Raw genomic sequence first — 17,156 nt, 5'->3', positions numbered from 1 at the left:
CCATGCTGGCTGCCTCCACCTGGGTAGCCATGAAAGTCCTGCTCTCTGTGTCCTGGTGTAGGCCTTTTTGTTTAAGTTTTATCTATCTATTTCACGTATGTGGTCCAGTCTGTACCAGGGAAGCTACCCGTTCATTGTGTTGCCCTAGCTTGGAACTCACAGAGATCTGCTGGCCTCTGCTGGGATTAGAGGCATGCACCGCCACTGCAGGCCTGTGGCTTTTCTTCTCATTCTCTCAGTCTCCTGAATATTTTCCTACTTTATGTTTTTTGTTTCTTTCTCAAAACCTTTAAAACATTTAAACAAACAAAAAGATTTAAAAAAAGAATGCGGAAACCAGAGCAATGTCTTGGTTCTTTTTTTTTTTTCAGAGCCGGGGACCGAACCCAGGGCCTTGCGCTTCCTAGGCAAGCGCTCTACCACTGAGCTAAATCCCCAACCCCAGAGCAATGTCTTAATGGTTAAGAGCCCTAGCTACTCTTCCAGAGGACCTAGGTTCTATTTCCAGCACCCACAGGTTGCTTCACAACTGTCTGTAACTGAGATCTGATACCCTCTCTGGCCTCTGCGTACACTGCATGCACACAGTAATTAATAATAACAAGAGCAACACAGATTGTAGGTAGTGACCTGATGACTGGGATCAGATCTGTACACACACTAAATTATGCCTGGATTGAATTGTCTTGTGAGGTTAATTGTCTGTTAATGGTGATAGCTTATTTCCTGAGGAGTTTGCTTTGCACTTAGTAAACAGTAAACCTTGTAGATGTACAGGTAGAAGCTTCCCAATATCTGCATTCTCGCTCTCCTCACTCAGCCAGGTGGGAACGAGGCTGGCATGTAAAATGCTTCCTTCCCCCAGCACAGGCAGGCTGTGTAAAGCTCACTTTTTTTTTAAATTGCTGCTTTAAGGAGGAAAGAGGGCCTGGGACATGTGGCCCAGGGTACTCAGACTGGAGTGCTTCTGTGTGCCTTTGGTTGGTTTTGCGCAGAACAACTTGGGAAGCTCTCAGATGAGCATGTGAAGAAAGGTGGGCCTGGGATGCAGAGACTGGAGGAGGAAGTCCTGGGGACAGTTGGGACTGGCAGTAAGACGAGCTTTGGTTCTAGCCCTGTGGCATTTGAGGCGATAGCCTGGCAGAGGTGTCTGGCATTAAGCTGGAATGCCTGAACTGGCTAAATATGTTTCTGTTTCTACCATGGATTCCGGAACCTTCTGGAGCCACTCATATTGCTTTGTGATTTTTGTAGGGCTTAATTGCTCAGTTTCCTTCCTGTCTTGGAGGAATTGAGAAGAATTCACCCTGGAGGAAAATACCACCAGCAGTTTTAGTGATTTTGGAAGTTTGTCTCAAATTTGAGTGCGTAATTCTGACACCAGCAGACACTCCTTGAACGTGTATGTTAGTCAGTGGTGTCTGTACCAAAGTGCTGTCACTGAGGCCTGGGCTTGGGGTCCTCCTTGCCCCCTGGTAGTCATGCTGCCCCCCCTCCCATTTGACCACAGAATCCCTTTTGCTCTGGCTCCCTAGTTACACAGGTAGAACCTTTTGCCGTACAAGGTAAAATTATTAAAATAATTTTCTCTAACAGATATATTCCTTGTTACGAAGATTTAGTTTTTGAAAACATACAATGCCATTAACATGTACATTTTAAAAAATGAGTCACGTAAATGTATACATTTAAAAACAATAAATCCCTTCTCTTCCAAGTCGCTGTCTGAACTTAGTCGCTGTTAATAGTAAGTTCCAGATCTTGTTTTGTGGGAACAGGGAAATGTGCACATATCCAAGAGAAGCATATACACATGTACATACATATATCACACGGGAAGCCCACTGTGGAGAAGACAGATCTTATTACCATCATGTCACTGAGCAGACTGTAATCCTCATTGGAAGAGTAGATAGATGCATGCTGGTAATTGAAATCCTTCTGATTCTGTTACGGGCTGTAAGTTTTCAGCATTTCCTGATCATGAGTACTGTGTTGTGCATCCTTGTACCATGCCCTTAACCGTGGTGGGATGTTTCTGAAAGGTAGGAGCAGGGAGTTTGGAAATTGTATGAACCTCTGAGAGATTTGGTGATCCATACTTCCACCTGTAGCATGTATGCTTTTTTCATACATCCTTTTCAAAAAGGGAATGTCCTTAGCCACACTAAGACTTAACTCAGGTTACTAATAGTTCTCGCATAGATATAGTCAGTGCTTTTGTAAAGCATTAGATCCTTGTGTGAGCCTGGACGGCGGTTGTAATAGACCTTGTTTTACCTTTGCGTTTGCATATTCCATGCCCTTATAGGAGAAGTGTAAGTAACTTTAACTTTTAGAAGGAGAGAATACTGTTAGCCAATTGGAGGACACTTGGGTAGAACAATCAAACCCAGTTTCTCTTGTCCTTTGTGTCCAAATGTGTAGGGGTTTCCAGTCTATACCAGGGAAGCTACCAGTTCTATAGCAGACCCCAGCTGTCTGTCTGTAGTTCTAGTTTTGTAGTTCCCTAGTCTAGTGCATGCTGACCCTACTTATCCAGGGATAGCAACAGCTTCTGTCACTGGTGGCCGCAGCCCAATTGCAAGTCCCATGTTGGTGCCTGTAAACTAGTGAACCTGTGACCACTCCTTAGGGGTGTATGCCAGAGCTGCTTCCAGAACTGAAAACAGTTTGCCAGTTTATCTGATAAAAGCTACTTTAAAGCATACGTGGCAGAGATGCAGAAACGCAGGGTGGTCTGCAGAGCACCCCAGCTTCTGTGCCCGCTCCTGGCTCTTGCTCACCCTCAGGGAAGCTCTGTTAGACCCAGGCCTCTTGGGCAGGGGTAGCAAACTTTATCCTGTAAACATGATCAACTTGGAGCTTCTCCCTGATGTCCAGGGGGCAGGGTAGAACATGAAGCCCCAGCCTCCTCTCTTACCCTGGTCCTCACAGCATCACCATGATGCTGTCCACCATCAGCCAGGTATCCCTGTACAGAAGAGCATGGGGTGCTTTAGTGATTCCAAAGGTTACAAGGTGGTTTTTCAGGAATCAGGGACAGAGACTAAATACATAATTCTCATGGTCAGGCAGTGTTGCATAGTGTAGTCTTGGTCACAGAGCTCAGTTTTCAAGAGCTGCAGTCAGCTCCCTGATGTTCCCGAGATCCAGACCCTGAAGAAATTGTCTTCTATACATAGTTAAGGCAGTTCTGGAGGCACACAGTGGCACTGATGTGTGAAAGACAGCCACCTAATTTATTCTGTCATCATATCAAGCTTATACCCAGCCAAGAGTGGGCACTTCAGAGAGAATTTAGTCTCTGTAGCACTTAGTAAGCACCTAGATTTATGTGATTCTGTGCTAGCAATGTCATATAGACCGAACTGGAGAGATGGCTTAGCAGTTAAGAGCACTGGCTGCTCTTCCAGAGATCCTGAGTTCAATTCCCACCAACTACATGGTGGCTCACAACCATCTGTAATGGGATCCAATGTCCTCTTCTGATGTGTCTGAAGACAGCAACAGTGTACTCACATACATAAAATAAATAAATAAAATCTAAAAATAAAAGTGTCTTTAAAAAAGAGAAGAGGAAAAAGTCAAACAGGCCAAGGAGACTCTCAAAGGGACTGAAAAGTCTGCTTTGAGCATTTATGAAAAATGTACCAAGATGTGCATGTCACTCGTTGCATAGAAAAAGACAGGGTATGTTTGGCATGAGTAAGAAGACCCTACCAGACCTGAGATGGGTCTCTTTTTTCTTACTGATGAAAGGCATTTTGCTTTACTAGCTTGGCCTTCTACCTTCTACCCACAGATGGCTGTGTTGGCACATGACCATGTGTAACCTGAGCACTGGGGAGGTAAAGACAGCAGGCCTGCCTGAGCTGCATAGTCAGACCCTGGTTTAAAGATGAACTAACACTGGCAGGGATTCTCTTGACAAGCACACACAGGGCCCTGGGTTCTTCTAACAGCTTAAGGAGATAAAGAAATGCAGTAACTTCTGGAAGCAGAAGGGAGACGACAGTTCATAGACTATCAAGGACTTGCCTAGTCCTTTCTTTTGTAGTGCTGGGTATCCAATCCCGGCCTCCACATCACATGCTAGGCAAATACTTTACTGCTAAACTGTAGCCTATCCCTTAGGGAAATCCTGTCTTAAAACTTGTAGAACCCTGAATAATTTCCCTTTAAATTAATATGCTGGCAGAAAGCCCAGGATCACAGCACTGAAAGCAAATTTTAGAATCTTCTCTACCTTACCATTGTGTTCAGAAATCCCTTTTGTAGGTCTTAGCCTTGGGATTGTCTAGTTTGTTTTCTTGTGTAGTAACAAGGACCTGTGGTCCCTCTCTGAAACCTGTCTGTGATACAACAGTGCAGAACAGACCACTAGCAACCTTTACAAAACCTGCTTTGATGAGTTTTCTCTCTGTTTTTGGATGGGGATGGCTCAGGGCAAGCCCTGTTTACCATCCTATACACATTCCCAGTGTACACGTTCAGGAGAGTTCAGAGAACAGACTCTCTTGACTGGTGTCATCTGACCTAAACTTCAACTGGCAGGTGGACTCAATGTTTCTGTTCGCATTTGAGTTAGAAACCATGAACGGGAGCCTTTATATGGTAGAGGTAGAAGTTGTCAGAGTTCTTCTCCCTCCTGGCTAGTACCCTGCGGAGAACTGCTTTACCTTGAAGACAGATAAGCACCCTGACCTCTTCACCTCCCAATCCCAGGGAACTCCTTACCTGCTGAGCGCGCCTCTCTCTCTCTCTCTCTCTCTCTCTCTCTCTCTCTCTCGTTTTTTTGATACATGTTTTCACTGTGTAGTCCTGGCTGGCCTGAAGCCTGCTGTATGGACCAAGCTGGCCTCAAACTTACAGACATCCACCTGCTTCAGCCATGGGACCTTGGGAGTTTTATGCAGACATTACTTAATATTGCATGACAAACAGGCAGGATGTGACCATTCTTATCATTTCTTCTGGCCTGCATGACTCCTGCTTGGCAGTCTTTCCTGCACATGTGCACATGGGAAGGGAACATGACCCCTAGAGCCACACATGTCCAGGGGACATAACAGTTCTCAGGCATGGCCTGAGCTAGAACTCAGGTTTTTAGGCAGTAAAAGAGGCAAGAACCAAAGGGTTGGTCGCTCCACTGATCACATTTTTAAGTCATCAGGGTCTTGTGAGGTAGAAGTTGCAGCCAGTGAAAAAGTGAAAAGGAAAGGTTTTTTGTTTGTTTGGGTTTTTTTTTGTTTGTTTGTTTGTTTGTTTTTTTACTACTAGAGTTCTGTCTTCCTGCTCCAGGGCCAGTGGGCTTTCTAATTGTAGATACCCCCTGACCTCTTCACCTCCCAGTCTCAGAGAGAGCTAAGTTCAGGGAGAGCTAAGTGGGTGCTTCTCTTGGGTCTCTTCCCACTTCCTCTCTCTGGGGTAACCCTCCAGGCTCTCATGGACTTGGAAGCAAGGGTGCTGCTCCCATGCCCTCTGCTGCACAGCATGGCTTTGGTTCTGCCCACAGCCCGTTTGTCCTTTGGTCCTGTCCAGTACTGCCTACCCCACAGGGCCCAGCCAGTGGTCTGTGAATGCATAGAGTTTCTGAGCTTCTTTCTGTCCTAGGTCTTCTCCTGTGATTATGGCTGTAGGCCTTGCCACTCTGTCCATCTGATACAGTTGTCAGGGTGATCTTTTAAATACTCCACATTGTAGTCAAGGTTTCCTCAACCCTCCTTTTTAATTTTCCCTTTTCTTTACATTCCCTTCTCTTTCCCCCAGCTTCTCCCTTCCTCCCTCCTTCCTCCTTCTTTTCCTCCCCCTCCTTCCCTTTTTCCCTTCCTTCTTTCTTATGATTCTTGGGGATAAATTCCTGCCATTGAACCTGCCAGGGGTACATCTCTGAGCCACACTTTCAGCCCAGCCTGAACTTCTTAGCTTTGTCATTATCCTGAGCCAGTCTTCCCCATTAGATGCACATCTGTGTTCCCCTCCAGACATGCCTGAGTACTTGATGTGCTTGGGCCTTTGGTTTTGTGCCCTGCCCACTGCATGCATGGAAGCCTGTGGCACCTTCTGAGCCCTTCTCTGCCTGCCATTCTCAGGGCTCTGCTGGGGCTCACTGACCAGCTTGTTCATTTGACAGTTAATTTGTTAAGCAAATGCCATACTGTTTTGCTCCTTGTGGAGAGAAGGGATGGTCAGAAAGCTATGAGGATGCAGGACCTTCCTTCCCGCTTTGTGACTGCAGAGTCTGAGACCTGGCCTGCATGACTTCCATTTTTAGAAAGAAAAAGGAAGGCAAAAACTCACCTACAGCTTAGTAGAGGACCACACAGGGATTTCTTACTTTCTTTTAATTAAATTCTGTATTTACCACTTTAACTTGTATGATTATAATATTAAAGAAGGCAAAAATTTGCAAGTATAAATTCATTCAGCTGAATTATAAGATTTTAAGATTATTCAGGAAACGGACTTCTTACTGGATTGACCCTGCTCATGTTTGCTTTCTGCTTTTTTCTTCAGTCTGCATGAAGAAATCAGTGATTTTTATGAGTACATGTCTCCCAGACCCGAGGAGGAGAAGATGCGGATGGAGGTGGTGAGCAGGATCGAGAGTGTGATTAAGGAGCTCTGGCCCAGTGCTGACGTGAGTACTTGTCCTGGGCCTGGGCTTGAGCGGGGCCCTGCCCCAGGCTGTCTCAGGTACACACACACTCTGTAAGTGCTGTGTAGCCTCGGCTGCTTTATTCTGTAGCAGTCTTATGTCATACCCATGGCCTGCCTTCAACTCAAGCCTCCTTAAGTTTCCCAGACACGAGCCACGCCCAGCTTTGGTCAAATCGCATCTTAAAGCCAGCAGTGTCCTACAGCCTTTAGACTGTGGGGTTTGGTGGTGACGTTCTTCCACTCAGATGCTTTACCCTAAACCTGTTCCTCTCAGTTCTGAGTAGTACCTAAGAAAGTGGATGGAGCTTAAGTTCATTAATGCGAGGAGACGATCTGTCCAGCCTCGGTACAGTGTTTCGTTATTAGAGGGGATTGATGAAGGCTTCATCTTTGTTTCTAATCTAGCCTGTCAGTGTGAACATTACGGTTTGCTGATAGCTGATGGCAAGTTGACAGTCTTGGGCAAATGCAGGCCAGTGTGTGCCTCTCACTGCAAACCACTCTTTGTTCTCCAGCTTCTTTTGACTCCTCAGTCAATGAACGGGATTTTTGCCTGGGTTTCCACTTGCGTGTAGCTCTTATTATTGGCATCAATACCTCCCTTTTTAGGGATTCTTTCAGGTCTGTCTGTTCTAGAATCTTCGCTGTTCAAAGAGTAACTGACTCTGTGGCGTAGTTTCCTTAACCTTCCTGAAGTGATGGAAGGGAAACCAGGGGGAGGGTTTGTTCGTTTGGTAAAAGAAAGGGGTTCGAGTGGAAAGACTAAGGGAAGGTGTGGGTGTTCAGTGAGCAGCTGCTCTTCACTGCAGTGTCATGGCTTCCCTGCCCAGCTGCCTGTGTTCCCTGGGGCAGAGCAGAGATGGCTCCTGGCGTGATTCGGTAAGCACTGCTGACATCTAGTGGGTAGAAAGGGAAGGCGTTAAGCACTTCAGTGAACAGCACAGAGCCTGTATAGCAAGGAAGGACAAGCCCCAGGTTAAGATGCCCTGATGTTTCGACCTTTCTGAGGTAGGCGATTGTATTCATACAAATAGAAATGCAAAGATATGGCTAGGCCCCCAGTCTTTTCCACCAGAATGGTTTCGTATTATCCTAGATTTAACTTCCAGACAGACACATGTAAAATTGCCTGGATGCCACGTTCTCAGTAGGCTGAGATTCTCAATTGATCGCATGTCAGGATCTTGTAAAGACTGCTCCTTGTACTCTCTTGCTCCGACCTACACACCAGCACCTGGTCAGCAGCTGAAATATTCTGAATTCGTGAGAGAACTGCAGAGAGAACAGAATTAAGGATTTGTGACCTTGTTTTGTAAGAGAATACTAACCTTTGGAACATAACTTGTGTATAATGTGTACACTTGTTTATTATTATATGTATGTGTTTGCATGTATGTAGAGGTCAGAGGACAGTTTTTACAGAGTCAGGCTTCTTCTGCCTTTATATGTGTTCTGGGCATCAGGCTTACATAGTGAGCATCTTTAACTGCTGAGCCATCTTGATGGCCTCAAGGTCTCTGTTTTAGATTATATGTTATGTTCTGAGTGAATGCCTGTGAGGCATGGTGTCCCTACTTTAGGAAAGCCTTGTGTTGGGGTTGGGACCCTCCTGGCCATTCTAAAACACCAGTAGAGGGTTGGGGATTTAGCTCAGTGGTAGAGCGCTTGCCTAGCAAGTGCAAGGCCCTGGGTTCGGTCCCCAGCTCCGAAAAAAAACCAAAAAAAACCAAAAAAAAAACAAACTAAAACACCAGTAGAGGGCAAAAGGAACATGCATTTCTTTATAGGTAGCTTAATGTGATTTTTTTTCCCCCTGTTCTAGGTCCAGATATTTGGAAGTTTTAAAACTGGCCTGTATTTACCTACTAGGTTAGTATATTTATGAAGCATTGAAGGGATTACTGTACACTGGGGCTATTGAATGAGTCTGAGTAGAAATGGGGCTTATTTCTTGTTTTTGAGACAGTCTCTGTAGTCTTGGCTGTCCTAAGCTTGGTTAGAACACTTACCATAATTGAGAGACTGGAAGCAGGTGTGTTCATTTACACTGTGGGAGTCGGTTCAGTTTGATACTCAGGCTTTATGCAGCTTAGTGTTCAAGTCACATTCTCATTGAGACTGCACACCTGAGGTTTAATACCAGAAAGATTTAGGAACAAACAAACCAACCATTCACTGATATAATATGTTTGAGGGTTTGTTTCTGTCAATATTATCCCATGTTCTGGGACCTGAGTTCTGCGAAATAGCTGAGGGTATGAGGCTGCTAAAATTGGCATTCCCTGTTCTCCTCTCCTCTGCTTCCCTTCCAAAACACATTACTATCAGCACATTGATGTTCTGAAACAGAGAGGGAAAAGGGTTCTCAGTGCCCTAACTTGAAGTTGGTAAACATACTTCTCAGCTACAACGGGGCCTGACTGATACTTTTTAAAAACTTCTCACATGTTCCCTACAGCGACATCGATCTTGTGGTGTTTGGGAAGTGGGAGAACCTGCCTCTTTGGACCCTGGAAGAAGCCCTTCGGAAACACAAAGTCGCTGACGAGGATTCCGTGAAAGTTCTAGACAAAGCAACGGTAAGTTCTTAGCGTTGTGTCTTTGTGAGTCTTATTACCTGCACAAGAAGCTTGGATTCTAATCTTGCATAGCATGGTTGGGATGTGACTCAGTGAATCATTTTGTGAATGTCCAGTGACTATGCTTAAAGACTGTTATTGGTGAATTAAAATAACTTGTTCTGGCTATATGTAAGAATAATAGCCAAATTTTCATGCATAATCCGGTCAGGACTTCAGAATTAAAATAGATTACTAGCTGGGCAGTGGTGGCACAGGCTTGTAATCCCAGCAGTTGGGAGGCTGGGGCAGACGATCTCTTAGTTTGAGGCCAGCCTGGTCTACAGTGTGAGTTCGTTTCTGTTAAATAGCCCCTAGTTATAACAGAAGATGTTGTTCTCTTATTTTGCATTCGAGATCTTGTGCACCAAGGTCTTTTTTAAAAAACGATGTTTTTATTTTGTCTGTGCGTTTTGGGGGCACAGCAGAGGGCTTTGGTCCTCTGGAGCTGAGCTGCAGCCAGTTGTGAGCCACAATGTGGGTGCTAGGAATTGAACTTAAGCTCTCTGAGGGACGACTCTTAGCCACTGAGCTATCTCTGAAGCCATGCTTTACACAGAGAAGCTCTGTATCAAAACAGTTTTTAAATAAAATGTATTTTATGTATTGCTTTTTATGAACTTTTTCATTTTACTTACGTGTATGTGCATGCTCTCACACATACATACATATTCAGGCCCTTGTAGGTGTGGGGGTCAGAGGACAACATGGTGCAGTTAGTTCTCTCACTTTGTGGGCTGGAGTCCAGCCCAGGTTATCAAGCTTGGCAGCAGATGATCCACTGCATTGCCTGGTGCTTGGTCCTCAGAGCGCTTGGTGTTTTTATGGTCTTGTGAGAAGCGTAGAGATCATAGGCCTAGCAAGTGACCTGTGCATCCTGATTTTGCCACTTACTTTGGGAGACTATTTTAAACTTCTATGTCTTCTTTTTCTAGGTTCCTATTATTAAATTAACAGATTCTTTTACTGAAGTGAAAGTTGATATCAGCTTTAATGTCCAGAATGGCGTGAGAGCAGCAGACCTCATTAAAGATTTTACTAAGGTCAGAGTCTTGCTACAGTCTGTATAGCGAAGCTGTTAAAAAGTTTGTCTCGAGCAACTGTGCTGTGCTGTCTTATGCTTGGCTATTATGTGTGCGTGCGGCTGACACATGACTGCATTTCTTGTGTTTCCTGTGAATGGGTTCACGAAAGGTTGTGGGCACTTGTGAAGACCACCTCTGCTCTGGTTCCTTAGGCTAAGGGAGCTGAGATGGTGCTACATGGTGACTCCTGTCAGCGTTTAATCTCCAAGTTTAGATTAGAATCTTTCCTAGGGAGCCTTTCCTTAACCTCAAATTCTCCGTCAGGAGATGCCTGCAAGTCTTAGTACTTTATCTTGAGGTATTGTTAGTTTATTTCAATTGGTTGCAAAATAAAGAAGTTGCCAGCATCATATTCAGGATCTTTTATAGATCCAGTCAGTGCCTGCGGCTTCCCCAGAGCTGAAAGCATTCTGTTCTCTGTTCTGTGCACTCACAGCTCTTAAGCACTTCTCCAGTTCCTCGTCATTTTGGTTTTTGTATTTTGTTTTGTTTTTTAGTTTTTCAAGGTAGGGTTTCTTGTGTAGCCCTGGCTGCCCTGGAACTAACTGTAGACCAGGGTGGCCTTGAACTCACAGAGATCCTCCTGCCTCTGCCTCTCAAGCGCTGGCATTAAAAGCGTGTGCCATCACTGCCCAGCCTTTTGGTTGTTCTTTGGAGGCAGAGTCTCACTGTGTGTGGTTGGCCTCAGCTTTTAATCTTTCTAGCAGAGTATCCAGGATTGCTGGGATCATAGCTGTGTCCTACTGTGGCTTCCTGCCTGCTGGACCTTCCTTCCCTTTCCCTGTCAAGCATATAGAAGATAGAAAGAAAAAGAAGCGTCTCTTTTGGAGGGACTACGTACATGTGTACAGTGTTTCATTAAAAGAAACTCGACGTTCCAAATTGTTTGCTTAATAACAAGTGATAGAAGATGACATGAGAAGCCATGGCCATCTACTGCAGGAGGCCTTCTCTTCTGTGCCCAGAGTGTTAAAAGTTCCGAAGGTGCCTATCTGTCAGCTCTAAGAGCCCTGCCCCGTCTTCTGTAAAGTAGGGAGGAAGAGAAGGCCTGGATGGGGATCTGTCCATTAGATGAAGAAAGCAGGCAAAACTGTTTGTACTCGGGAGCTGCAGTGGAAAGCCACTAGAAGTGATTTCTCGACTTTCTTAATGGATTAGTGCCTTAAATGTTGAAGTGCTTTGGCCTTTGTGCGATTTCGGTTGTCTGCTTCTAAGAGTCCATTCTGTGATCATACAGTTAGAAGGTTAGTGTGTCTGCCAGACAGCCTGTGGCTGCCGTTGTTTACGTCACCTTGAGGATATTCAATTACCTAGAAAGGTTACTCTGAAAATTGAATGTATTGCATATATCTACCAAATTTGTAATATAAGGACCAGTTTATGCCCTGGTGATACTTTGGGCTATTACAATATAGGAATTCATTGAGAATGTAATTTCATTTCTCTTTCAGAAATATCCTGTCCTGCCATACTTGGTTTTAGTATTGAAACAGTTCTTACTACAGAGGGACCTTAATGAAGTATTCACAGGTGGAATTGGCTCTTACAGTCTTTTTTTAATGGCAGTCAGCTTCCTCCAGGTAAGTTGTGTGGCTGTGCTATATCAGCGTGCACTGGAAGAAGGACAAACTACTTGTAGAGAGACATTCGGGGAGAAAATTTAAGTCAGGAGTTTTTACAATGCTCTTTAAACTGGGTACCTTTCATATAATTTAGCAAATTCATGTTTAAACATTCCTAGGAGAAAGATTGAGACTTTTTACTAGGTGCAATGTTTGTAATGTTTGGCCTGTTTTCTGTAAATGTGAATGCAGTAACAACCAAAAATATAGGGCTGCCTGGAGCTCACTGGTCAGGCAGAAAGCTCTGGATTCAGTGAAAGGCCTCCTTTAAGAGTGTAGATGGAAAGTGATTGCGGAAGACAGCTGACGTCATCAGCAGCCCTTTACTCCTGCAAACCTCTGGGCTTACACTTAGACATGCATTTGCACGTACACGTACATAACAGCACTTGAGCTTATATACATATACAGCACACACACACAGCGGCACACACCAGGGAGCTGGGCGATGGCTCAGTCAGTAAAGTGCTTGCCGTTGCAAACATGAGGATCTGAATTTGGATCATTAAAGCCACTGACAAGCTGGATGCTTATAGCCCCAGCACTGGGGAAGCAGAGACACGAGGACCCCTTGGCACTGCTGGGTGAGATAAATTCCCTGATGAGCTTCACACTCTGCCTCACCTGCCTGGTCTGTACCCATGATGCAGTGCATGGCCTTTGTGGCAGCAGCATAGCTGTCAACTGGTACAAAGTCACGGTGATGATCGTAGGGAGTGCGCATGGAAGGTGGGGTCTCACTTACATCCCTCCTTCACAGCAGGGAGTCCGACATAATTTCTTCCTTTTTTCTGTTTTAGTTACATCCCAGGGAAGATGCTTGCATCCCCAATACAAACTATGGTGTTCTCTTAATAGAATTTTTTGAATTATATGGACGGCACTTCAATTACTTAAAGACTGGCATCCGGATAAAGGATGGTGGTTCCTATGTGGCCAAAGATGAAGTACAGAAAAACATGCTTGATGGCTACCGGCCATCAATGCTTTATATCGAAGATCCTTTACAGCCAGGTATTTGGGGGAATGTGCGCTTCAGAGGGAGAGCATCACTGTCCGCTCCTGCTTCACTCTGCTCAGATGAAAATTACATATTTCTAATTAACACTTGTTCAAAATATTCTTCCCCCCCATACTGTTTAAAATATTCTTATCATAGTAAAAGAGATACGTCTCCAGAAAAAGAAAAACACCTTGCAGATTTCACATAAGTTGGGATAGTATCCACTTGACTTTTTCAAAGCCAAGTAGAAAGGAATTCTCTTTGGAGTAGGTCTGTAACCATCTCTCCTCCTGAGGGCTGTCAATTCCAGCCCGTCGTCAGCAGGGCTTAAGATGGAGGTCCTGAGACAGCAGTGCCTGGGCAGAAAGGCTCCGGAACCACTCTTACGCTCTGACCGTGTCTGTCTTGTGTGACCCTCCTGTACTTTTCTAGCTTTGAGAGTGCCTTGAAAGTAAACGGGGGCGGGAGAGATGGCTCAGCGGGTAAGAGCACTGACTGCGCTTCCAGCGGTCCTGAGTTCAATTCCCAGCAACCACATGGTGGTTCGCAACCATCTGTAATGGGGTCTGTTGCCCTCTTCCAGTGTGTCTGAAGACAGCTACAGTGTATTCATATAACTATAATAATAAATCTTAGAAAAAAAGTGAACAGGACAAATTTCTTCCTTACTTTCACAAAGTTATATGTATTTGCTTATGATGTGGACAAGTATGTTCATAGCTAATGTAGACCCCTTCCTTCCTTCCTTCCTTCCTTCCTTCCTTCCTTTCTTCCTTCCTTCCTTCCTTCCTTCCTTCCGTGTAACTTGACTTTATTCCGGGGAGACAGTAGCCAGCTGTTTCTTTGTATACGTGACAGGAGAGTGAAGTTGTATGCAGGTAGTGGGTGGGTGCACCATAGCAAAGCACTGTGCAGATGTTCAAAGGCTGAGGGGCCCAGGAAGTGACTCACAGCCCACTCACGGTTCTCCCATGAGCAGCTATCGCCCTTGTTCCTGGATAAGGCTCATCAGCCTTCGATCATCTGAACCAGCGGCCGGGTTTACACGTCTCTGTGTCCGTTTCTTTTAAAGGTAATGATGTTGGGAGGAGTTCGTATGGGGCCATGCAGGTAAAGCAGGCCTTTGACTACGCCTATGTGGTGCTGAGCCACGCAGTGTCGCCGATTGCAAAGTGCTATCCCAACAACGAGACAGAGAGGTAAAAGTTTAGCCAGGCCAGCCTGTGTGTCAAGAGTGCTGGGTGCATCTTACCTTCACCCTAACGACACCTCTTTTGTTTTTCACCCGTGCAGCATATTGGGTAGAATAATTAGAGTGACGGATGAAGTTACCACATACAGAGATTGGATATCAAAACAGTGGGGCTTGCAGAATAGGCCCGAGCCTTCATGCAATGGTAAGACCTTTTCCTTGAAGGTGGACTGGGTCTTAGAGGCTTTTTCTGTGTTGTGTGTATTTAATGGGAAGAAACGTTTTCCGCTCTTTTGCCACTCTTCCAGGAAATGGTGTTACCTTGATAGTAGAGACGCAGCAGTTAGATAAGTGTAATAATAATCTGTCTGAAGAGAATGAAGCCCCGGGAAAATGTAGAAGTAAAGCCTCGGAGTCTCTTAGTAAACACTCTTCAAACTCTTCATCAGGTCCTGTGTCCTCCTCCTCTGCCACACAGTCCAGCTCTAGTGACGTTGTAAGTATGACACGTGCTGGCCCAACCTTCTTGCCTGCTCTCCGGGAGAACTCAGGGGCACCAGGGAAATTTTCAGGACCTTTCGTTCTTGTACTTTTTCCTCAACATTTTTTTTTTTAAGGAAAATTCAAACCTAGTGCAGGGAGAAGCTGTCAGTGCCATCTTTATAGCTTCACCTGTTCCGTTAACAACATTTACCTACTTCCAACCCTCGGCCCCGTAGTTCCTCTGACTCTTGATCTGTTTCAAAGATGGCGGGTGCTGTCACACTTCATCCCAGCCTCCATAGCGTGCATCCTGGACTTACATTGCTTGCTTATTTCCGCCTGTGTGAAAGGGAACCCCAGTCAGGTCCTCACCGTTCGATCACCATGCTCATGCCACCCAGAGCTTCTAGTAAGAGAATGTCCTAACCAACAGTCCCCAGTCTTACCCCCAGAGGGCACCCTCGTCCTTGTAACGGATTTTCTATGTATTAGTTTTCCATGTAGGGGTTCATAAAATTGTGATCCCATGATACAGAATACTATTTGTAAGGTGGCTTTCACTTTCTTAATCTTTTTTTTACTTGTTTTTGAGATTCGTGATTGAATTGTTAATTGGTAAAATTTACATATCAGAAAGTTCATTTAATAAAAGTTTAATTCAGGGTTCCCAGCAATGATGTCAGTCAGCTCACAACTGCCTGTAACTCTAGCTCTGTGTGTGTGTGTGTGTGTGTGTGTGTGTGTGTATGTGTGTGTGTGTTTTCTGTGCTAGGATTAAAGGCTCAGTTTGAGTGTTTAATGTATTCAGCTACTTTCACTCTCTTGATTTAAAGATGTTTCCAGCTAGTCGGATGGCAAGCGCCTTCAGGCCCAGCACTCAGGAGGCAGAGGGAGACAGTCTTTAACCAGGGCCATATAGAGAAATGGTGTCCCAATCCCTCTCCCCTGCAAAAAATACCCACATTACTTAGCAGCCTCTCCCAGCTCTCCATTCCCATAACCTTTGGTCTATTTTCTTTCTCTCTTATGATGAGTTAAATCTCATGTTAATTTTTTTATGTCAAAAATTTGAGGTTACTTAATTAAAGTTTAAGGTAGATTTGTCTTTTCTTTGCAATTTGACTTTAATATGTGATTGCGAAATGTCCTATTAGGGTCTTGGAGATACCTGCATGAGCCCTGGGTTTAGTCCCCTGCACCGTATAAATCAGGCTTGGTGGTGCATACCTGTGATCCCAATACTAGGAAGAGTGGAAGCAAGAGAGTCAGGAGCAGGAGGCAGACGTGCTGCAGTGCACAGTAGTCGGAGCCCAGCCTGACTCAGTGACACCGTGTCTCAAAGGAAAAAGACGAAAGAAAGAGCGAATTCTCAGTGATGACGACCTGTCATTATGGAGTCTTAATGATGATGTGCTGGGTCCTCGTGTCTGTGGCTTCTGGAGTGGTGCTTTGGGAGACAGAATGAATGCTAAGTCAATGTCCCAGGTAGAGATGGCCTTGAAAAGAAAAGTTTGGCTCCACCATGTCAGGGAGTGTACCAACATAAAGCAGCCAAGAAACCGGTGGGGCTTAGAACAAGGATCCCCATCCTAGACGCTCAATTGTGCACCTTAAACCTGCCATCTTGGATTTGATTGAAGATACTGGACCAGGCCTGGGTCCTAGCTTGATCCCCCTTTATGGTGGTCTTCCATTGTTTATGTAACTTGCTATGAATAAAATTTCACATCATAGGCCCGTTCACAGTTGATTTAAGAATCAGCTGGATGTGGTCGTGACTTGGCAATAAATAGCAGGACGTGGTGAAATCGACCACTTCCCATGTTTGGAGAAGGGGCTGGGAAGTGACTCAGTGGGAAAGAGTACTTGCTGTGCAAGCAAGAGGAGCTGAGTGTGAGCACCCAGGGTCCCCTGACCTGAGTGTGAACACCGTGTAGTTGTAAAGAGGCACGGCTGTGTTTGCAGCTGTACTGTTGGAAGCAGACACTGAAGCTTCTCGTTCAGTGAGGGACCCTGTCTCAAAGTGGAGGGATAGAGGAAGACAAAAAGTGTTGTCTGGTCTCTGACTGCATGCTTTGAATGAACACACCTTTCCACACAGAGCGTTTGCAGGAAAGCCTCCTCAGCTCCCAGATGTGTCTGTTTAGACTAGACAGTGCTTAGCTGAAATTGTTGCCTGTCTGAGCTCTACATATGAGAATCACTAATATTTTGCTTTACCCATGTGACTTGTGTTAGGATTCTGACGCAACACCATGCAAAACCCCCAAACAAGTGCTCTGCCGCCCACCCACTGTCAGCCGGGTAGGCTCACAGGATGTCTCCTTGGAGGTCTCTCAGGCAGTTGGGAAAATGCAGAGCACCCAAACCACCAACACGGCCAACAGCACCAACAAGTCACAGGTGGGTAGAGTGTGTTTGCCACCGTTAGTGTTTAGTCTCAGATAGTTAGAATTCTTTTCTCTTAATTTTAGAATGTGTATTTTTAAA

At 45.1% G+C, this 17,156-nt stretch overlaps 1 protein-coding gene across 8 annotated transcripts in view; it reads left to right on the top strand.

Moving 5' to 3' along the window:
* Tent4b (terminal nucleotidyltransferase 4B) overlaps positions 1-17,156 on the top strand; it is a 58,180-nt gene that overhangs the window by 36,548 nt on the left and 4,476 nt on the right. For 5 of the 8 annotated variants that reach the window (XM_039097724.2, XM_039097723.2, NM_001401226.1 and 2 more), the window contains 10 exon segments: positions 6,520-6,643; positions 8,486-8,532; positions 9,122-9,242; positions 10,217-10,324; positions 11,818-11,946; positions 12,789-13,002; positions 14,064-14,190; positions 14,285-14,388; positions 14,492-14,679; positions 16,905-17,069. In XM_039097724.2, coding sequence (XP_038953652.1) covers positions 6,520-6,643; positions 8,486-8,532; positions 9,122-9,242; positions 10,217-10,324; positions 11,818-11,946; positions 12,789-13,002; positions 14,064-14,190; positions 14,285-14,388; positions 14,492-14,679; positions 16,905-17,069 — 1,327 coding nt within the window. 8 annotated transcript variants of the gene reach the window in all.

Source organism: Rattus norvegicus, chromosome 19, assembly GCF_036323735.1.
Source record: "Rattus norvegicus strain BN/NHsdMcwi chromosome 19, GRCr8, whole genome shotgun sequence".
Lineage (NCBI taxonomy): Eukaryota > Metazoa > Chordata > Mammalia > Rodentia > Muridae > Rattus > Rattus norvegicus.
The sequence above is the reverse complement of the archived record's forward strand: the minus strand, read 5'-3'. Positions and strand labels throughout refer to the sequence as shown.